General features: G+C 50.9%; 6 protein-coding genes across 6 annotated transcripts; 2 read left to right on the plus strand and 4 right to left on the minus strand.

Annotated features, from left to right (window-relative positions):
- Positions 1–31: 31 nt before the first annotated feature.
- On the minus strand, positions 32–4,090 carry TrAtP1_002156 (uncharacterized protein). The gene is made up of 7 exons (XM_066111334.1): positions 2,028–4,090; positions 1,894–1,956; positions 1,777–1,836; positions 1,658–1,720; positions 1,526–1,582; positions 1,364–1,465; positions 32–1,300 (listed from the first exon to the last, which is right to left on the minus strand). The coding sequence occupies exons 1-7, from the start codon at positions 3,579–3,581 to the stop codon at positions 572–574; spliced, it is 2,628 nt and encodes an 875-aa protein (XP_065967408.1). The 5' UTR covers positions 3,582–4,090; the 3' UTR covers positions 32–571.
- A 4,667-nt stretch (positions 4,091–8,757) lies between these two features.
- Positions 8,758–10,505, minus strand: TrAtP1_002157 (uncharacterized protein; the record flags this gene model as incomplete). The annotated part of the gene is made up of 3 exons (XM_014085562.2): positions 8,758–9,247; positions 9,313–9,457; positions 10,145–10,505. 3 exons carry the CDS (start codon positions 10,503–10,505, stop codon positions 8,758–8,760), a joined length of 996 nt encoding a protein of 331 aa, XP_013941037.2.
- Positions 10,506–15,527: 5,022 nt separating this feature from the next.
- TrAtP1_002158 (uncharacterized protein) lies at positions 15,528–15,836 on the plus strand (the record flags this gene model as incomplete). Its single annotated transcript, XM_066111335.1, has 1 exon — positions 15,528–15,836. The coding sequence occupies one exon, from the start codon at positions 15,528–15,530 to the stop codon at positions 15,834–15,836; it is 309 nt and encodes a 102-aa protein (XP_065967409.1).
- Positions 15,837–16,507: 671 nt separating this feature from the next.
- Positions 16,508–17,296, minus strand: TrAtP1_002159 (uncharacterized protein; the record flags this gene model as incomplete). The annotated part of the gene is made up of 3 exons (XM_014085561.2): positions 16,508–16,681; positions 16,834–16,983; positions 17,150–17,296. The coding sequence occupies 3 exons, from the start codon at positions 17,294–17,296 to the stop codon at positions 16,508–16,510; spliced, it is 471 nt and encodes a 156-aa protein (XP_013941036.1).
- Positions 17,297–19,746: 2,450 nt separating this feature from the next.
- TrAtP1_002160 (uncharacterized protein) lies at positions 19,747–20,090 on the plus strand (the record flags this gene model as incomplete). The annotated part of the gene is made up of 3 exons (XM_014085560.1): positions 19,747–19,763; positions 19,824–19,929; positions 19,992–20,090. The coding sequence occupies 3 exons, from the start codon at positions 19,747–19,749 to the stop codon at positions 20,088–20,090; spliced, it is 222 nt and encodes a 73-aa protein (XP_013941035.1).
- Positions 20,091–21,565: 1,475 nt separating this feature from the next.
- On the minus strand, positions 21,566–21,839 carry TrAtP1_002161 (uncharacterized protein; the record flags this gene model as incomplete). The annotated part of the gene is made up of 2 exons (XM_066111336.1): positions 21,566–21,731; positions 21,802–21,839. The coding sequence occupies 2 exons, from the start codon at positions 21,837–21,839 to the stop codon at positions 21,566–21,568; spliced, it is 204 nt and encodes a 67-aa protein (XP_065967410.1).
- Positions 21,840–22,034: the final 195 nt, after the last annotated feature.

Raw genomic sequence — 22,034 nt, forward strand, 5'->3', positions numbered from 1 at the left:
CGCTGTAGGACGTTGAAGGTGCCGTGAATCACGATACCGCACTTCGGATAAAAATGCTCAATGCCAGCAGCAGTCGCGATGACAAGGAATCAGAGCAAAGGTGTATGAATGAATGAAGAATCCAACAATGATGCTAATCAGGAGATGATGAATTTTAGATAAAAAATGCTAGATTCCAGCAGTAGTCACGATGACAAAAAATCAGAGCAAATCAAAGTTACAGCATCCATTGAATGACAGGATCAACAAGATTCAGAATAATTCCGAGGCCATCAGGAAGGGCAAGGACAGAAAGAGATATTAAAAAATTCCAGGTCGTATTTGACCTGGTATTGTATTCTTCGTGACTCTGCCAAAACGGCAAGTCTGCTTCTTCGCACGCTCTATCCTATAACAACACCATATCGGTAAAAGAAAAATCAAAATCCTGCTCCAATATTGTATCAAACCACATTCCACGCAAAAGGGGTATCGTTAGCCAAACCGGCTTATAGAAAAAAATGCGTGGACCTAGATCTAGAAGCATGCATCTTCGCTCGAAACATTCGTCAACTGGATGCAACAGTCGTTTCTAGCCCATCAAAGGGGCACCGCTGAAGCGCAAAGTCATCCCCCTACTCAGGGAAGAGACAGAAGAAGAAGAGAAGAATTGGGAGGAGAAGCGAGAAAAATCTCGTCGTAGTGCTGAAGGTTGGGATCTTGGACTTGACGTTGCCAATGGCATCGTTCCAACAGGCTTGGAGTCACTGTCGAGAACCACAAAACGTTGGCAGCAAGCTCCCATGGCGGAAACCAGCGAGGCCAAGCAGAACGCTGTTGAAGATGCCGTAATGCCGGCAAGCATCGTTGCAGTCAGTATGCCAATCAGAATGACCAAGGTGGCCTGCGCAAGCGCTTCAACACCAAGCCACCTGTTGAAGCTCCTCTCTGTGCCAAAGTCGGCACCATCGTCGCCTGCAGCATAGCGCTTGGGCGACGTCTGGAGGAGCAGCAGCGAGGTTGGTTGAATATTCACGGCAATAGGTGTTGCTGCTTGTTGCTGGCTCTGGGCTTCACCGCTCTGCGGAGCAGCTTGGCCGCTTCCACTGCCATTGGTTTCTGTGGCAGGTATACGCGATTCTTCAAGAATGGTGGCAAACGAAGCTTGTGGGCTATCCGCCGTAGCATCCTCGCCGGCGTTTGCAAATGCAGCTGAGCCAAGCAGAAGAGCATCGGGCGTAGTGCCATGGAATAATTGTAAGCCACCGGGGGAATCCTCGGGGTTGATGCCGCTGTCGACAACAAAATTCTCGGTCTGGGCCTTCAAGAGTAATTGTGTTAGCTGGGATGTGAGGCAATTGGTAGATGCAGCAGCGCGGCGTACCATCGAGAAGGACTCTACCGAGCCCGTCGAGAGCTGGACTGAATGGTTCGCGGCGGTCGCCAGCGCAGGGGCCGAGGCGTTTGCTTGGTCGCTCGAGGTTTCCTGTTTCTTCATGTCAGTCGACAAGAGAGCGGCGGCGAGTGTGGCTGCGTCTGGACATACGGTTTGGAAGCCGGCTTGTTCGCCGAACAATCTAGCTGAATCACCAACTGGTGTTTCCTTTTTTCAAAAGTTAGTCGCGGATTCTTGCAATCTAGCCTGAGGGGGGTTGTGCTTTGTGCAGCGGGGACGTACACTTCGGAGTCTGCCACGCTCAGTTGGCGAATGGCCATATGATTTGAGCTCATCTTGAGTTTCCTTTTTTTCCAAAGTTAGTCGCAAGCTAGCAGAATGGGAAGAGAGAGGAGACGTACGCCGCCGAACTGCAGTGCAGTGCTTGTCGCTTGGCTCGTAGTAAATTCGGCTGATGTATCCTTTTTTCGAATGTCAGTTGTGGCTCTGCATCCGAGCTGATGGCAATGGCAACGTACCCTTCCAGTAATAGCAATTGCAATTGATCCAGATCGAGAAGTATCTAGTTGAGCAAGTGGTGCCTTCCGAGGAAATTAGTCGACGTCCAGCCATAGATGAGAGAAAGCAAAAGGGGGAGAATCAGAAGACGTACGCTATTCGCAATTGCACTGTTCGCAATTACTTCTGTACCGCTTGCGGATGATGCCGTAACGAGTACCGAGCCACCGGGCGAGTACGCTATGCGTACATCACCCACCCATCCTGCGGGCCGTGTTATACTTATGCCGGCTCGCGAGTCTTGTGCACGAGAGTCACTCGGGCTGGGGCCCGGATCATACCACGACAGGCTCGTGTCAGCAGCCGCGACTAAGCCCGTCTCCCCAGCGGGAGAGACCACCTCGCTTGCGCCGCTACCGCCAGTGGCAAGGCCTTGGCCATCACCATCGAAGCTGCCGTAGACGAATGAATCAGATTCTGATGCAGAAGGCTGGGCCGGGCTTAGAGTGCGCGAAGACGAAATCGAAAGCATGCGGTCATCCTCGGAGAAGCTCGACGAGGGCGAGAATAGGCTAAAGTCGGTGTAGTTGTTGAGGCCAGTGTGATTGTCTTGCAGGAATGGTAGCTCTGGTGATGTCGATTCGGACGAGAATCCCTCGCGTTCCTCCAGGCCAAATGACGCCTGCAGATCTTGCTGCGACGCCGGCGTAAAGGCCTTGGGGGGCGACGCAGAAGAAGAGGAAGCAGAAGACTGGGAGGAGAGGTAGCCTTCGGGATCAAGGAAGAAGTCGTAATTCTCATCGGCGACGTCCACGGGGTATTGGATAAACTCTTCCCATGACTCGTATGTCTGATCAGTGGACTCGACGCTGTCCAAGCCAGCAAATGTAAAGGTGGGATCTATGCCAAACATGGACATTGGTATGTCTGGATTGTCGTGTTGTCCTCTGGATAAGGCCACTGCAGAAGTTGATTTCTGTGGTGGTGCCGCTGCCACTGCCGCGACTGCCGCTGCCGCCGCCGTGCGTGCCTTCTTTGCCTGCTTTGCGGCAGACTGAGGCTGAGCCTGAGCGGCTGTTCGCTTCTTGTGGCTCGGGTCACATCGAATCTTCTTTCTCTTGCAGCTATCGCAGGCCTTGATGATGCGCATCAGGTGTGCGTGGTCGCGCTGCTCCTTTGTCTTTGATCCTCGAGAGGCGGAATCTGTGACATCCTGGCCGTCCTTGGTCATGATCTTCATGCCAGGGAGGTGCGAAAGATCAGGCGTGGAGTACTGAGAGGCCTTGCGGCTCTTGGAACCGGAAGATCGAGAAGACACTGCGGGAGATGCGGAGGCTTGACTCCAATCCCACGTTGAGTTGACGGGAGATGTGTTGCTGAAGGAGGATGTGGAAATGGCGGGAGAGGCAGCGACGGGGCTGGATGAGTAGACGGGGTAGAACTTGAATGTCTGGCCCGTAAGCTGTGTGTGCTCCAAAAAGTCGAGCGAGATGGTTGCCCGCTTTTCCTTGAGAGCAGCAGATCCAGGAATGTAGGCGTTGATCATGTCATCGAGTTCCTGCGAGCCGAGGGCAGGGAAGAACTGCAGCTGAGCGCCGAGTTGAGGCTGATAGACTGAGAAGCCCTGGGGGAGAGGGGCAGAAGATCGGAATTGAGCCATTAGAGAGGATTGAGTGAATGATGAATTAGACAAGTTGTAGGGAGTCATGAAACAGACGCAAAGAGGACGTCGTGAGGATCGCTATAGTGCTCTACCGCGAAAGTCGGACGTTGTTGTTGTTTGGCCAGCCATTGGAGTGTAAGCTCACGGATATGCTGGGGAGACTCTGCTTAGGGACTTACTGAATTAATTGCAGGGCCAGGTTTGAGAGAGTGTTTGATTGATTAAAATCCAATTCGTTCCTTTTTTTTTTTTTTTGTTCTGAACGAATGAGTGAGGAGCACAGTGGTGAGATGTGAGATGTGAGGTGTGAGATGAGTTGATTGAGGCTAAAAACTGAGTTCGCAGCAGCGCCAAGGGTGCGAGAGAGAGGAGGAGGGTCCCGGCGCGCTGGAGGCTTTGAAGGCAGGAAAATCAGACAAAATGCCAGTCTGCCTATTCTTCAGCGGGTTTCTCTGGTTGATTCTTTGATTGATTAATTGATTGATTGATTCTTGGTAGCCCAAGGCTATTCCGCGATATCAGAGCGCCAGGCAGAGAGAGAGAGAAATGAAGAGCGAGATGGGAAAAACGAGCTCCTCAGGCGTCGCCGCGGGAGTCATGACGGTATTTCAGTGAGTCCAGCAGCGCCCGTGGCCGCCGCTCAGCCCTTGCGGGATGGTCGAATCCTGACTCTTTCGGCGTGCTGGAACAGGAATAGCGCAAGGCGCCTTTGGGGGCGCGACGGGCCAATCAGGCGGCGCGATAGGTGCTGGGATCCAGCGACTGCGGCTGCTGATTGGCTGCCGCTCCCCACCTGATGCACCGTCGCCGATGGAGCCTCGGCGAGAGCTTAGCAGCCGTGATTGGCCAATGGCGAGGCCTGCAACGATGCGGGTGACTCAACCTGGGGGCTTTGAAAAAGTTCCCTTTTCGGGCAAGGGACTGGGCTTGTGGCGGAGGCGTTTCAGTCCCAGGAACCGACCATCTATGGAATTGCCCGAGTCGAGCTCTACTAACGTATCGTCCAAGGCAAATGGGTTGCGGACATCCCACGAGGGGCTTGGGGAAACACCCACGGGGCACGCAAACTTTTATATTTTCCCACTCGCTACGAGCCGTCTCTGCACCTCCATGGCTTGTCTGCGACGGCCTCCGGTCTGTAGAGTCACAGGTACCCCAGATTGTAGGTACTCCACGAAACCATTGAAAAGATAAGAGTCATTTTAGTCTGTGCAGGTGGGCGGTGCTGGCGATGCTAAGTGGTAGTGTCTGGATAAATACTCCGTAACTGCTATCGAGATTCGCGACGCTCATGCAGCCAGACAAGGGACAGCTCCGGCCTCCAGGCGCAGACCCAACCAATTGCTGGAGCCAAGTGACTTTCGAGATCTGGTAGGCGAGCAGATAGAGTTGACTTGGCTCCCGCTCCTCTGGGATTGTGTTTTTCAGTATGCTTTGTCACATTTCCTCTCGGACTCTGGCTGTTGGATTGTTGGGCAACACATCTTTAGATACACCCACACACACATGTGAGTTATTAGATTGGCTTCACAGTCCTCTTTTGTCTTGGGCTCGGCGGTATAATTACTACATGTCCCTCGTGACAACGGCAAGGATGCACCGCAGGATCCTGTTTCATCGGGCACAGCACTGATTGGTGGTGAGATGCCATACGTGCTACCCTGCAACAGATTGGGGTCTTTGAAATTCAGCGAATCTCACCGCTCTAGCTTCAAGGTGCATTCCGATTGAGAAAAAATGTTCAAATGTCAATTGATCGTTTTTGAAATTTTCATTTCACTCTTAGAATTAATTGAATATTATGAGGAGGTCAAAGTTATGATGCATTGCTTCATGAACCGCAATCGAATTCCTTCATTGGACCCCACTTTCGCAGCATTCTCTGAAAGTGAGATCAACTCATCTATATTTTCTTGCATGTCTATCAATGAATCCCATTTGCCCTGTTATCGCCGTCAGTGCGTAGAGAGAATCAAAGGGGCAAATCTCACCTCAGACACCATTCAGACGTCTAGAGTAGAAAGGAACCATATGTTGCATATCCAAATCATCCCGGCACGCGGCTGAGTCTAATCAAAGATGGTCTGAGGCTCCGTTTTTTTTCTTTCGGCGAGCTCGAGATGGCTTAGATCGGCCCACCAAAGACCGACAGCGCTAGCAACTGGCGCATTACGAGTATGCAACTAAAGCCCATGAAGAAAAAGAGGGCATTCAAGCTTTCAGGACACATTTCTCGACTTTACAGCATACAGTAACGATAGAGTTATCCAGCACTCTGTTTGTTTGCGCAGTGGTCGGAGATCGAGTTAGGTGGTACCGTGCCGGCACGGTTGCAAGGTGCCACACAGGTGTCGCGCAAGTGCCCAGCTGGTGCCCGGTGCCTATAGCGTCTACAGCGCCTGCAGCGCCCACCACTGCCTATAGAACCACCGCCTGCAGCACCACCACTGCGCCACTTCGCGAGACAGAAGGTATATAGGTTACACTTGCGGCAACACCTGCTACAATTCAAATGGAACAGCGTAGTATTATAGGTGAAGAAAAACTTGAAGTGTTGACTCCTGTTCGAATACGCGCTGTTCCATAATAAAAGGAAAATAAGAGGTGGTGTAATAGGTGTTGTAATCGCCGAGATTGCAACAGTGGGTGTTACCATTTTTCATGGTGGCTTATAGTGAGTGGCCTGGCACCTATGGCGCTGTGCTAGGTATAGGGCGGTGCTGGCAGGGGGTGAAATTCTAGGCATAGTGTCAGATAGTGCTACTAGTAAATTACCCTGCTGGGATTTCTGCTGCTGGTGCTGCTGGTGCTTTTGAGTACATGTAGTTATACACATATGTTAATGAAAATACTATGGTGGAGGTGAAGATCGAAGGAATGACTGAAGGGGATAAGAAAAAGTGGGTGATGAAACTGACCCAAGCAGCTTTGCAACAGCAAACAGGGACTAGAAGAATTTCGAGAACTGCTTTAAAGCAGCAGTTAATAAGGGCAATCTAACTAGAGTCCTTGATGCAAAATAATAGTTGGAATGGGGAGGCGGAAGAGATATAAAAACCAAAATAGCAGAAATTGATGAAATATTTGAATATGAAGGCAGACTGCATGTCCTGCCGGCGCCCAGTCTTATTGCTACCATGATTGTGAAATATTTTCAAAGTGTAGCAACAAAAGGGAAGGATAACATGGCCATCGGATTAGAAAACTCATCTCAGATAAAATACTTGGGAATGGCCATAGACAACTACAAGCCTAATCTCGCATATATCCCGACGGATGTACTATATGAATGGAACCAACGAGCGGCCCAATAACCACAACCGATAGACGCCCAAACAATCAAACGAAATAAGAAAAAGGCGGAATTGGAGAAATTGAAGAAAAAGCTCCAAGACCGAGGCAAGAAAGAAAAACTGCAAGCAAGCTTACCAACAGATGGATGGGGGGTAGAACTCTTAACATACTGGTCAACCAATGTTTCAAGATCCAACCAACCGAGTTATTTAATGTTATAGATAAGAACCTTGGAAAAGGATAAGTTGTGAGAAGAAAGTCGGAACTGAGAGTAAGCAAATACAATAATATATGAATATTATTGGTATAAAAATTATATATGTATTGGCCGGCCTCTTCCCAATAATTCCTGCGCATGTTTACTCCATGCTCCCGTAATCTCCTCCCTCCTCTCCTCCCTCCTCTCCTCCTCCTCCCTTCTCTTCTCTTCTCCTCTCTTCTTCTCCTCTTCTCTCTTCTTCTCTTCTTCTCTCTTCTTCTCTTCTTCCCTCCTCTCCTCCTCCTCCCTCCTCTCCTCCTCCCTCCTCTCCTTAACCTCCCTCCTTGCAGCTCGCCTCTCCTCGACCTCCCTTTTACGCTTGCCCACGACCTGAGAAAGGTCTGTTATATTAGTCCCTGAGCGCTCTATAACTTGGATACATGCCGTAGCAGGGTAATCTAGCATAATCTCAAGGCCCTCTTGGAAGTCTTCTACATGCCCCTCCCAGCGTCCGTCCCCCACACAGACCCCATCTTTATCATGAACCACATATTTTTTGTTGTATGCGTAGAATCTCAGCATGCCATCTTTCCATCTCTTGTGCTTGCGGCGGACATCATGGCTGTAAAGGCATACAAACACATGGATAGTGGGATCTGGACCGGTTGCTGTAGCAGCTGAAGTTATTGTTGTTTTTGGTTTGTTTATCGCTGTATCAGGGGTATGACCCGATGGAGAACTTTTGTTCGCTAGACGAAAGGGAGAACTTGGTCTCGGGGGACGCCATGGAGCACGCGTGGATGTTGCTGGACCGGCCGTTCTGCCTTCTCTCGTCGCTGACCGAGGGACTGGTGGAGGGGCCGGCGGAGAGGCTGCTCGAAGCGGTGGGGCAGGGATTAAACTGGCTTGTACTCCAACGCTTCTGTATGAGTGAGGTACAAGATGCTGAGCAGGTTGAGCGGTTGGCGCAGATGGCAATGATGATGTAGTTTGTCTCTCGCGTGGCATAGAGCTCCGCATTGTGCGATTTCCAGGCCCAGCTTGAGGAGCTCGAGCAGTTTGAATAAGGGTTTGAAGAAGGGTTGGTAGATCAGATATTCTCGGAGGTATAGAAGTTCACAGGCGCGACCCCGACGCGAGGTCACGTGATCCTTTGATAGGTGCTAAATATAGGGCGGTGCTGAGATTCCAGGCATAGTGTCAGATAGTGCTACTAGTAAATTACCCTACTGGGGTTTCTGCTGCTACTGGTGCTGCTGATGCCACTGATGCTACTGATGCTACTGGTGCTACTGGTGCTACTGGTGCTACTGGTGCTACTGGTGCTACTGGTGCTGCTGATGCTGGTGGTGCTGGTGGTGGGTACCTTGTAATTAAGCAAGCAATGCTGCAGTCTTGATGGAAAGGAAAAAAAGTTTATTCAAAAGTATTTATTCATCATTCAGCTACTTCATCAGCGGGTTCAATCCCGAGTAAGCTGGGTGTATAAGTAGGTAAAGTCGTGTCATTGCCCATATTCAATCCTTAATGTCCAAACCCAAACACTCCCCGCAATGCTAGAGGCTCTATCCAAAAGTATCCCATGAAAAGAAAGAAAAATTCCAAAGAAATCCAAAAAAAAAAAAAAAAAGATCCAAAAATTGTCCAAAAGATTCTATGTCTGTAGCTGCCATACCCTAACCCGGAGCAGGCGGATTCAACGATAACCTTTGGTTGTTTCAACCAGCCTCAAGGTGGGCTTTTGAATGTCGCTACTCTGCCGACTCCAGCTGAAAAGGTGGAATGAATTCGGTGGTGGCTGTAGGTCGGGGGACAATGACGGGCGTCCGAGGCCTTGGCCGCCGCTTGTGAGGCTTGGAAGTCGTAGATTTGCTTCCAGGGGGGCTTGCTGCTGCTCGACGTGGGCAGAGCCGGCAGGGTAATTCCCTTCTTCAGGGCCTGGCGTCTTTCGTAGACTTGAGGGTAATATTTGCCCATGGACGCTGGGATGAAGGGATCGCTGTCTTCATCGTCGCTAAGGAACCCGTAGGAATCGTCCTGCGTGGAGCTGGACAGCTCGTATCGAGACTTGGGCTTGGGCATATCCACATCTGCGTCCGCGCCCGTGTCCACATCCTCCAGCGTAGGAGCAGCAATATCTTGATTCTTCATTTCGTAGTAGAAAGGATGAGTGTGTCGCACACGAGTTTTGGGATCTTCGTGAAAGGGAAAGTAGCCACTGCAACGGAAGAAGACGTTAGGATCTAGAAGAAAGAGTGACAATAGTCTTCCTGTCATACGCACCCTTGCCTTTCGCCCCTAGCAGATAGGGCTTCAGGTATCGTGACGGTAGAGGCAACGCTGTTTTGTCTCGACCGAGGAATGGCGATAGGGCGGCTCCTAGTCGATGCGGAAGAGCTGGATCCAGCACCAGTATCTACATCGACATCTATCGAGGAAGCTGTTAGAAAGAGAAGAGAAGAGGAAAAGAAGAAGGACGGTATAAATAGCGGGAGGGCTTGATAAAAGCGGAGAGAGGTAAATTGTGATGGTAGTAGGAGAAGGAAAGAAAGGGAGATCGACACTTGTAGAGCCCCCATGAAACCATTCACATGAATTTATAAGAAGATCTGATATGACAACGGGAATAGTGGCAACTGAAAAGTCCACATAAAGCCGGGCTGGGACGGTCGCGTGCTGGTGGAAACCGCCTAGCTGGAGCCGCCTCATGCAAGATGATGGACTTGCTCCGGGTACCCCGCGATGGTTCTTCTGTGGTTCCTGTGGGGATTTTTGACAGACGGGTCTAAGCGCCGACTATGGCAATGGTTTTTGTGGACTGAGCTGGCGTCATTTTTGTCTCCCAGTGCTGGGTCGGTTCCGGGTATAGCCAGCCGAGACATGACTAGAAGAAGGGGGAAGATAAAAATCTCCGAATAGTCCGTGGTATGGCAACACAGTGGAAAAAAGGATCGAGGAGAGATCACGACAACAATCGGACGAAAACAAGAAAGCGTGATCAAAAGAGATGTGTATCAATGGATGACGAAAGGCTTCAAAAGGGAGTGGATGTTCAGGAACAGAGAGAAGGACTAAAAGAGATGGGGCAAAACAATCGTCATGTCTTTTCACTTACTCGTGGGTTGTCGCCGCTTGACCTTTTGCTTGCTCTCGTCATTGTCGGAGCCCGAGGCCTCTTCAGAGCGGTCTCGGTCGTCGTAAGGCTCGTCGGACCAGTCGTCGTCAATGTCGCGAGAGGAAGTCTTCGTCCTCGGCGCTCGGCGGTCAGATGACCAGTGGCCGTACCTGTCCGAGTCGTTTGGGTACCAAGGAGCGCCAAAGGCGACCGACGCAGACATCTCCGAGAGATTGGATAGTATGGACTTTGAGCGGTTCATGCTACGCCGCGGCGTCTGGAAGCTGGGCCTGTGGGACCGGGGAGTTTTGTCTCTGGGGCCGTCGCCCTCGTCGGAGCTCCAATTGTCCAAGCTTCCCATTCAGACGGCGGATGGCTTGGAGAAGATGGAAGCCCCCAAGCCAGCTTGCGAGGTTTTGTCTCTTGTCGCTAGAGAGGGCAAGACACACGGATCAAGCCCCGTAAGCTTGCGAGGTTTTGTCTTGTCGCTAGAGAAGGGAAGCACTTTGATGGGTATGCACTCTTGGCGGGCCAAACCCGGCAATTGTAGGAAATGTGATTGAAGAAATAGAGTCGTCGGCAGAAACGAAGCAATAGATGAGAGGACGGATGAGCAATTGACTCGGTAGAAGATGTCAAGAGAGTCACACGGGGCAGGCAGCCAGGAGAATGGCTTTGGCTGTGGCTGCGGATGTAAATGACGGTCAGAAGCAGCTTTAGTAAGATGAGGATATAGACTGCCGGATGCCAGATGATGAGTGGCGAAGCAGATGATGAGCAAGCGACAGAGAAAAGAAAGAGAGAGAAAGAGAGAGCAAGGATGAAAAGACTCGAGATTTCGGGATATGGCGGACTTGTCGTTTGTTTTGAATTGAGGGACGAGGGAAAAGTCCTAGGCAAGGTAAGGATGCCAGGATGAGAAATGCTGGGAAAAGGGCAGTGAGCCTGTTGTTGTTGCACCGCGCGGAAAAGGTCCTGAGGCCCTGGGGGGGAGGGGATAAATAGGGTGAACTAGAGCGATGGGAAAAAAAGGCCAGAACAAAACAAAAGGTAGGTAGTATGTATGTATCAGGAGCCCGCGGCTCAGCCAGGAAAAATGAGCCCACTGGGTACAGTACAGGAGCAATAAGGTGTGATGCTGGCAATTCGACCTGACGCCTCCTTGGAGAGCAAAGTAGCACACTTGTACTCCGTACTACTACTACGACAGAGCGAGGAGAGAGGGGGGGAGGGAGAGGAGGGAATATGAGAGAGAAGAGAGAGCGAGAGAGAGAGAACGGCCAGCAGTACGGCTAGAGACAAGCCACCGCACCGTACATGTACTCGGACGCACTCACACACGCCTCTTTTACTGCTGGCCGTTGACGAATTCAAACTCTCAGCAGCACACAGTACAAGCCGAACAGGGGGGGGAGGGGCCTTGCTGCTGTGAAACGTACAGAATGGCTCCCCTCAAGGTGCCATTTGCTGGGAGGTGAGCAGAAAAAAAGGGCCACTAAATGTTTGCCAGTCGAGTTGCGCGCGGTGGAGCTTCTCGCTGTGGCTACTTGCAGCTTCGTTTTTGCTGTTCGGGTCCCGGGGCCGAATGGAAAAGAGGGTATCTGGCGTTTGGGCTCTGGCGGATTGGGTTTCTTTCCTTCGTCGTCTTCTTCTTCTCCTCGGTTCTTTTTGGCCATGGGCTCGGCTGCTATACTAGTAAGCGAGCAGATTGTAGGGAGGAAACGAAAAGGAAAAAGCCCCGTGGGCCTGAGTTTGTTTCTTGCCAGTGCGGTGTGTGTAGGTGGCTGTACTTTTATTCCTTGGCCCCAAGGCAAAGTTAGAAAAAGGTGGCACAAGGTACAGACGAGCCCCCCAAAGGTGCACCGCTAGACGGCTAAACAGAATGCCATGGTATCATTTTTTTTTGATGCATCAAATTCCGTTATTTGCTAGTTGCGGGCGGCCAGCGTTGGATCGCCAAGCCGGCCTCCCGGACCCAGTCTCATCTGCATCCCTGCCTGTCCAGCAGTTCATTCCTACTGATGCCGCTCTCTTTTTGTGTTTCAATTGATGTCCTCTGGCACTGTTCGCAGTGCAGATTGAACAGGAGGTACACCTTGCCAAGCACCCGTTTGTCCACCGCCTCTGCCTCTGATGGACGTGGCGGGCACTGCGGATGGCCTCGTCGTCATTGGCTGACCAGGGGGCCGCGGCAAACGGATTTCCTTTGAAGAACGGAAGAGGAAAAGGAAAAGCCATTGGCTGCACTTTGATTTTATTTTTATTTTCCACGGCCGTTGCTTTTCTCACCTCACCGAGAGGATGCCCGGTCTCAACAAAAAGTGACAGAGCGGCTGCTGATCGGCAATCCTGCGGCATCTGCGTTGGTTATGTACAGATACGACGAATTCGGGGACCCTTGGGCTAAGCGAGCTGACAATGGCTCAGGGATCGAGGTCCCTTGATTCTCCAGCATCTAGGCCTACTGTGCTGCACTCTCTGTGGGCTGGAGGCAGAGCAAGTCCCTTGCCTGGTGTCGGCAAAGCCAAAGAGACTTTCCGAGCGCGATCCAGTTTAAAAAAATCAAAAAGCCAATCTGGCGCTGGCTGCCGAGCTGTCATGGACGAGGCGCCCAGTTTCTCCTGAGCGATTGCAAAGTTTCGGTACCTGTAGATGGAACCCAAAAAGTGACAAGCGGCAGACACCTTGATGCTCAATCCATGCAACGGGGATAGCCCCTGTACAGGTACATGCGTGGTTGTGCGTCTCCTCGTACCATCCTGGTGCCTGTCCTCGCAGCCTTATCGCAAGACAAGCCCGCTGACGATGATGTACAGGAAGCTACTTTCAACCAGGAGTAGGCAGTACGACGGCGCTCACGGTCAACCGCACTCGACATAAATATAGGTATTTACCCAAAACAATGGCTGCAAATTAATAATACTCACGGCAAGTTTGCTGCCGTACTTGCTCTGCAATGGGGCACGGAAGGGAGCACCAGCTGTGAATTCCGAGGTGGAGTTTGTGATGCGAGAATGGCACAGAAGATGGCGCAGATGAGGCCATTTCTCTCCCGAGTACAGCACCGTACCTTGCCTTTGCGCCTGCCTGTGCCTCTTCCATCTCGGCACGCTGTTTTCGTTTGATGATCACGATGTACAAACCCACCGGCGGCCAAGTACGAGTACGAAACCCGTCCTTGGATTGCGTGTATGCTTACACCGCGAATGACTGCGTCTCTTGTCCCCCCCCACTGCGTACAGAGCACATTGCACGATAACAGGACAACGAGTGGCTCGCTTTCGTTGTCCTCAGCCCGTTGAACACGTCTGTTCTCATCCACTTTCTTGCCTGATCCCCTTTGTAATTGGATTTGCTTTGATCAGGATGCACGGAGAAAGGCTGATTCCCATCCTCTCTCCACCGCCTTGCAAGTCGAGAATTGGAAAGTTTCAACACCGCAGGCCCCGTTTCATGGACTCGGTGATTGGTGGCGAGAATTGCTGCTTGACGGCTTGATATCCCGTTGCTGTTTCCATATTGGTATTCGACGCAAAAATCTCGGGCGTACAGCGTGGTACAACGCATGCAGGCCGTACCCAGTGCAATCGCCGCAGGCCACTCGGCGGCGACTCGTGATGCTGCCAAGCCCAGGACAACGCAGAGTTTCCTAGCCCTTTGCTCTCCGTATCACGCTTTCAGATGGTTATGATGTGCTTTGATATCTATTCGTATAGCTTAGATCCCAATTGAGGGGCCCCAAGTACGGATCAGCTGTGGATCTCGTTCCCTTTCCCAAGAGACTCGCTCAAGTAATATGCACAGTATGCATGCACATACGAGATTCGGCTGGCCGCGGTCGCAAAGATGGCATGGCATGGGATGGGATGGGCGAGACATTGAGGCACACGCAACAAAACAAAGATACTAGTCACGAATGATCGGCTCCATGTCTCAAACTCACATCTTCTTCTTCTTTTCCTCTTCGATTTTCTTGTGCATAGCTAGCTACTAGCTACTAGCTTGCTTTACTGGTGGTTGTGCCCATCTTTTGCCATCTTCTACAACTACATGTACCCAACACACGCCGGCTCCTCGATACGCACGACGAAAACGTACCCGTACTACTGCCCTAATTGTTATTGTCTCTCCTCATGGGTGGTGTGACAGGTAGAGACCAGATGCACACCCATCACACAAGTCCGCTGACTCGAAAGTACGAGTACAGAGTCCGCCATCATGCTGGCCGGGGGGTGCTTTTTCTCTCTCTTACTAGCCCAAGTCTGCGTATGACCAGTGAGCCAGCCTTTGCATCATGCCATATCTGCTACCTAACCTTACCTACCTACCTATGTACAGTAGGCATATGGCCGTTTGGACAGCCTTGTTCGACACACATCTTTGCCCCTGATAAAAAAAAAAAAGCCATCGGTCTCTTCAAAATCCCCGCTGACATGGATAGACTTGCAATGCTCCATAAGGATCGGGGGGGCTGTTTACGACTCCATGCAAGCCCCTAAGACCTGTTGCAACTTGTTTTGCGCCACAGCAGCTAGTAGCTACTATCCAGACTTTCCAAACATAAAATACCAAGATGGACGGGCTACTCTGTACTAGATGGTATTCGGGCTCCGCTCTGCTGGGACGGCAAACATTTTGCTCGCTCCTTAGTCTCCAAGTAGATAAACGCCCAGCCATGATCCAAAAAAGAGCAGTCTGGGCTTTTTGGTCCTGAAAGAACACCTTCGCGGTACTCGTAGGCCGATGCTAGCAGCTGCACCAGTGACGCCAAAACGCCAACCACGTCACCCAACAGGAAAACAGTGTCAGTGATTTATGCCGGGATGTGGAGATTTTGCTCGGTTGTCGATTCGCTGAACAAGGGGAATAGGGATTCGATCCCAACTTTCATTGCTTTATCAGAACAGACAAGGTTGAAATTGACAAATGAACGAGTGCATGCTGGAGAATCGACCCGAGCGAATAGGGTGCCAGCAAAAAGATGAGAGATGGACATGAAAGAAAAAAAAAATGAGGTCAACATGTTGGGCAGCTTTTGACGTCACGACGATCTTGTTATTTTTCCTTGTCAACCAATCTGGAATTGTTTCTTCTCCCTCTTCTTTTGGTTCTCTTCTCCCTTTCTTGTCTCTCGTCTCTTATTTTCCTTCTTCCGATAAAACCGCAGTAGCGTGTTGCCGCTGCCGATCATGGCCAAGCTATCACGTCCAAAGGGGGGATAAGCCCCCAAGCCCGTGTGGAACATCTTCTCCGAAAGGGAAACGCCTCTTTGTCTTTTCTTACTCGAGTAATTGCAATTGTTGATTGGATTCGTAAGCGCCGTCAGGATGCTCTTTTCTCCCTTTTTCGATAAAGCCACCATGTATTGCCATGTTTACAAATTATGTTCGACTGCGAGTCGTCGACGACACCACAACGCAGTGATAATCCGAGGGACATGGTCGGGCACCACTTTGGGTGCAACGCCATCACCGGATCTCGTGCTTCCTCAGCGGTCGAGTCAGAGGGCTGCTTTGGTCCCTCCGCGGTCTGGGGAAATCCCGGAGATGGGGGGGGCCCCTTCGGCAACCTTGTCCGTGGACTGGAGCTGGCTGGGCCAAACAGAGCCGAAAGTCTGCCATTGTATCTTGCCTGTTTGACTCTTGGCGGCATATCGTGCGTCCACGTTGCCATCCCCGTCGCGCGTATTTGAACAATGCTGGATAGAGACGATGGATGATTGGTGATGGGTACTGTATATGCTGCTGATGCCGATACATCTCCCCACTCCAGCCATCCACAGCCTGGACATGCTAGTACTGCCGATGGTAACATGCCATGAACATCCTACTACTTAGGTATGGAGACACTCGTGAGATGTGGTCAAAAGTCTCAAGCTGAGAAAACAGATTGATTATTCTACGGACAGGGCAAGGAGCCCATAATGAGGCTTTGTTCTCTTTTCATCTGTCCGTCCATATTGTATCTCCCCTCGCACAACCGATGGGGCCAAAGTTGCTCTCGTAAATCTTCCTTGTCTCAATATCCCATTTCCCTTCCCCACATCCTATCTACTCTCCCAAACGAATCAGAGGGGTATCAGGGTATCAGGGTATCAGGGTATCATACTATTAGTACAGTAAATTTTTTCTTTCTTTTTTCCATTTTCCCGCATCATCGTCAACACATCAGATATCCCGTCTCGAGAAAATCGCTAAAATTGCCGCAGATGGACGCCCCTCATGCCGTTTGCGGGCAAGATTGGACATGATATAGGTGTGCTCACCACCCGTCACGCCTAAGAGAGCGAGCAGGGCGGATAGGGCGAACTGGGCGAACGGGGCGAACTGTGCGAAAGGGGCGACCCTGGTCACCAAAGGGCCTCTAGACTTTGGCACGGCCAGTAAAGACGCTGCGATTGTTGCGATGCTTCCACCAGTAGGTGAACGAGGCAACGGCCGCAACCAGCCAGAGCAGAGCACTGGTGAGGTCGACCCAGACGGCATGCTTCATGCGCTCGATGTTGCCGTCGCCGTGGGCATTCTCGTCAATGTACATCTGGTGCGAGTTGACATGTCAGTATTGGACAAGAAAAGAAAAGAAAAGATGGTAGCACAGCAGTCTGTTGTCTTCTGTCTTCTTTTCCTCCTCTTGGGAATGCTTCTGTGCAACACATATCTACTTGGAGGCTGGACGGAATGAGGACGTACCTTGCCAAAGACACCGAAGAGAGTGATCCACAGAATGAAGAGAACGATATCCCAGGCGGCAACAATGATGGCGCCGACCTCAATGATGAAGGGAATGAAGTAGAGGGCGCATGTGGCTGCCGACAAGGCGCCAACTACGACGGCATAGACCTGTGATGGAGACGGGCGTTAGTTTGATTTCTTCCTTCGACTTTTCTGTGCTTCTGTTCTCGGCAATGACCCTTTGATGGAGCTACATGGGAACACAGCGTGCTTCGTGCATTGCTCCTCCATCACATTCTTCTTCCTTGCGTGTGACGCCATTGATTTTGCTTACCCATTTGGAGTTGGTATACTCGTCAAAATGCTTCGCACGCTGCAGGTCGGTGCCGTAAAGGCCACAGACGGCGAGTGCAAGCGCAAAGCAGACAAGGTGAAGCGCCGTGAAGGCGAAATAGCTCACGGAGAGGTTGGAGCGAGTCATAGTGCAGGCTTTTCTTTGCTCGGCGACTTGCGTTTTTGGGTTATAAAACTGAGAAATCGAGGCTTGAATCCTTCGAAGGGTGAAGAAGAAGAAAGCAGGGCGAGGATCGAGCGAGCTTGGACCCACGGGGTGTTTTGACTCTCTTACTTTTCACAGAAAACAAAGTCTGGGCAAAGTTTTGGGCGATGCAGCCTTGACTTTCTCAGGAGGGAGTGAGCGCAGAGAACCAGGTAGTCGGGGGGAGCGTCTTGTTGCGGTCTCAGTTGATCACAAAGTGAGAGCGTAGTGAGTGGGTGAAGAAGAAGTGAGAGGAGGGGAGAACGAGAGGGCGTGACGAGGGAGAGCGGCAGCGAATAGTTGCAGTCCTCCCTGGCTCTTGCTGGTTTCTGCAGCCGCATCGCAACGCGACTTCCACTTTGCACCTGCATTTTGGCGATGATGCGCTTCGTGCATGACGTCAAGTGAAACAAAATAAACAAAAATAAAAAAAAAATACAAAAAGCAAGGTACCGCCCAGCCAAATCGAGCCACCAAGCCGCGGGCCGTGGAATGCGGGATTTGGGAGCCACTTGCTGTGGGGACGCTCTAGAAGCGAAACTGGGAACTGCCCTGTCTTTGCTAGCAGTGCAACTGCAAGCTGCTGGGTCCCATCTCTTAGTTGAAATCAAGCGACACTATTGACTCTGCGATCTGCCTCGTCTGGCCGTTATTTGCCTGACGCAACTGGTCGACTAGGACTTTACCAGGGCAAAGCCAACCGCAAGGCTACCTGCTGCTCACCATACAGAGTACAGAGTAAGCGCTGCTGCTTATAGGACCAGCGGCCACCTCCGACGGGTCCACTTTGGTCTCGCTCTATATCCAGAGCCGGGGCTTTCTCTGCGTGGGAAAATGGAGCTGCTGCTGCTGCCTTGCTGTGGCCTGGAAGCTTGCCTGGGGCTCTGAGGCTCTGAGGCTCTGGGGCTTTGGGGCTCTGGAGCTGCGTTTGGAAGAGCTTCGGTCATGGCCTGGGGCACTGCCCATTTCTTTGGCCTGGGGCGCTGAGGAAGGCTCGTGACTTTGGGTTTTGGGAGTTGATTTTAGTTGCCTGTGGTTTCCAGCGGTAAGGTCCAATACACAGCCCCAGCAGTTCTGGCTTTCAACTCGCCTTCAACTCGACACTTTGCAATGAGATTCGTTACGGGTTCGTCAACGCTAAACGGAGCCCATTTTTACAGGGATTCCATTTTGATACTTTTTTCCCTCTTACGTTTATTCTCTCCTTCTCACGGCTAAAGACGCCTATTGTGGGATCATGTTACGAAGAGCATCATCAGCATCATCCCCGTACCAGAAAGTCCAAGATTGCGACTTTGTCCGTGCGCAATGAGTCTTGCTCGGCTGCCTACCGACGAGCGCTCTCGATCTTTCTTTTGCGTTCCCCGAGACTTGACTGGCTGGCTGGAGAAATGAGGAGGATTGTGGACATGTATTTTTTTTTCTCTTGGAAGGACCGGTTCCAGAGCGGGGCGCCGCACCGACTTCCCGGGTGTGCGATGGTGTGTTGAAAGTCGAGGTGTGAGGCGAGCGACTCGAGGCGAGAGAGGTGAGGCCTCGCTGAGAAACGAGCCATCACCCACATACATGCACTGAACCGCCAACACTAACTGCTGAGAGTTCTATACTAGGGATTCCGGCTGTTGCAATTACTGCTAGTAGTGCTAGCAGCATTAGTGCTCGGTCTGCTGACAGGCCACACATGCCAAGCGAGTGCTAATGGCGCCCCGGACGAACGTCCATGGAAGCTCACAGGAACTCCCCGGCGAGCGCACTGACCTGCGCAGAACCGCTTCTATGCCTCGCCGGACCCAAGGACGGGACCCTTGAAAGTCGAGCGTCTCTTTTTCGCCCTATCAGCGGGCCAACCTTGCAGGCGTTTTCCCATGTTTCGCCCTATCAGCGGGTCTGGACTCCCGGTGTGCCGATTCAAAATGATGCCCAGTTTCCTCTGCACGTCATTGCCGTGGTTCTAAGGAATAATCAGAATGCCACATTGCCGTCTGGGAAACAGAAGAAGAGGCTGTCCTCGTGCTCCTATTGGCTGCAATGTTTGATATTGGCTGATGGTAGCCTTCGATGGAGGGCAGTGTTTCTTGTCTCTCCTTCCTAGGCATCTTCAACCCCAGGGCGAAGGTGTTCCCACTCATTTTGGTGGCCTAGGACTTGTGACTCAGGAGAGAATCGTGGGCTTCGATATTGTTTTTGGGCTTTGGAGTATCATGAGTGTCACTGCGCCATGAAGAGATCCTGAGTATATATAAAGGTCTGGACGTGTTTCAGAAGAGAGCTTCACTCATCAGTTCTCCTGGCCGTTTCATCTTCATACAAGACTCGCTCAGACAACCAACAGTCGTCCCATCTACTGCTTGACTATCCATCTATTCGTCTTCTCGACTATCTACTTTGCAACCATGCCTTCTTGCCGGCAGTTAGTGCCCGCCATATACACTTCCAACAGGGCCGAACCAACACTGACTCGTGTCTCTAGCACCGAATGCTCTGGCAGCCACCGCAGCTCTGGACAAAGCTCGCACAGCTCATCGTCTTCTCGACCGATGTACGCCTCGTCCGGAAGGCCACAGCTGTGGCAGTGCGTACGTTTAACCAACTCATCCCCTTTCTCGATCTATTACGATGGCTGACTTGTATCATATAGTGCAAGTGCTCTGGCGGATGGTACAACTACGACATCAACGCTTCTTGCCCAATGTGCCACGCCTGGCGATGCGACAACTGCCGCTACTCCATGTCATAGATGTCTCTCTGATCTGGCTTCTTTATCCTCTGATGCCTCAGCTACGGATGATCAACAGCCTTACAGACCGCCAACTGTGAGCTTTACGACGATTTGTAACCTTGTTTCGCAACTTGGACTTTTGGGGGGAGCGCGACTTCTTTTTTTTATTAGACAAAGGCAACAACACATACTTTGCTGGGAATTCACATTCTACAAGAGCAAAGGGCGTTTTGACATTTTCTGGCAATTCATTTTTACGAACGAGTCAAGGGCAAAGCGTTGGACATTGTTTTCAGAATGAGAAGCATATCTTGTTATTTCCAGCATTAGAAACATCACCACTTAGATTACTAGATTGGGCAGCCATACTTTTAGATTGCACGAATTCACATTCACCTTATTAAAAACATCATCTTTGCATACCTTTGCAGTGCCGTGACCCATTATGCCCATTACTTGTGGACTATTGCATCAACATTCATCCTTCAAAAAGCGTGAATTGAACGTCGATATCGTTTCTGTCACATGTATGCCCACAGATAATGTGCATCGTCCATTCCATCACGCTCAATTGCGCCCATGCATGACATTTGAATCATCATACCAGGCACCTGACTTGGAACATTAGGCAAACACTCTACGGTTCGTTTCAAAACGCTCCATTCGCTGCCTTGTCGCGGTGTGTGAGTAACACGGTTTGCGCTACTGCACCGGCAAGGCAGCCATTCTTAGCGCGGCGATGCCTCATTCCCTTTTCTGGCTTCTTGCTTCTCGCTTCTTGCTTTTCTCTCTTATTTTATTTTTCCGAGTTTCGGAAAAGACTCATCGGGAAAAGGAAATGGCTCTTAAAATCGCCCTTTTTGACTTTTGTCTAATCTCTTTCTAGTGAGACAGACCGAACCCCTCTCCCCATGGTGGGAAGACTGTGGTTGGTGGTTTTCGTATGGTTTAGTGATCTTACTTACAGGAACTGCTTACTCTCTGCAAGGAATACCTCTCTATTCTGCTAGACAAATTTGTGGATTGGTTGGTTGGAGTTGCCTAGCGGGCTAGATCCACCTGTTTTTGTTCCCATTATGTTTTTTTGCATATATTTATTTTTATTTCAAGGGAACGGGGGGGAGTGAGAATAGAAGGGAATCTATTGCCTTTTCTGGGGATATTTTGGAGAAGATCTGGAATATTGGGTCGCATGGTCATGGTGACCAACTTGTAGGCGCGCCTTCGGAAGTCAAAGCCGGTGCCATAGAAAAGGAAAACCATGATTGATCAAATTGGGATTGAAACACTCTACCCCCCTGCCGCAGTAAGCGACATGCCGAATGCAGGAAACAGTCTTTTTTGGCAAATTTGTTTCAAGATGCTGTGGTTTCATCAGTCACTTTTTTTGACGACAGCCACCGTGACATGGGCATGGCCGGCCAAAGGGCGTGGAGTTGCTATATCGTGACTGTCCCAGACGCTGCCTAGATTCCTTTCTTTTTTCTCTCCCGTTAAGGCTGACCGGCAGTTTGTGGGTTCTCGGCTACCTCCGGCACCATCAGGAAACAGTGAATGTCTACAGAACCATCTTTGGGTTTCCATGCCTCGAAGAGAGCCCATTGGATAGGCATGACGGGTGATGATTTGGCCTGGTGACGGAGTGCTCGATGATTGCATCTGTTCCGAGTTAGTACAGCGTACCATGAGATGATAATAGGGGGAAATGGCTCGAGCAGGAATGACTAACTCTGTGATGAATCTCCGCGAATCGGACGTTTGAGACATCTCCTATCATGAATCCTCCATGAATCGAACGTTCGAGGCATCTCCTCTCTTGGATCCTCCGTGAATCAGGCATTTGATAAATCCTTCTCGTCATTGCCAACAGTGTAGAGCTCACGCCAACCACTGGCAGATCGAAGCCTGATGGGGGGAGCTTGAGTACTGTCTTTGTCTTGCTGAGTCTGATGTCGAACCTCA

The sequence above is a fragment of the Trichoderma atroviride genome, chromosome 1, assembly GCF_020647795.1.
Source record: "Trichoderma atroviride chromosome 1, complete sequence".
Classification (NCBI taxonomy): domain Eukaryota; kingdom Fungi; phylum Ascomycota; class Sordariomycetes; order Hypocreales; family Hypocreaceae; genus Trichoderma; species Trichoderma atroviride.

Coding starts and splice junctions, on each gene's coding strand:
- TrAtP1_002156 (XM_066111334.1), bottom strand. CDS start 3,581: ATGACTCCCTACAACTTGTCTAATTCATCATTCACTCAATCCTCTCTA. Junction 1,466..1,525: donor AACAAGCCGGCTTCCAAACC/GTATGTCCAGAC, acceptor ATGAAGAAACAG/GAAACCTCGAGCGACCAAGC. Junction 1,301..1,363: donor CGGTAGAGTCCTTCTCGATG/GTACGCCGCGCT, acceptor TTACTCTTGAAG/GCCCAGACCGAGAATTTTGT.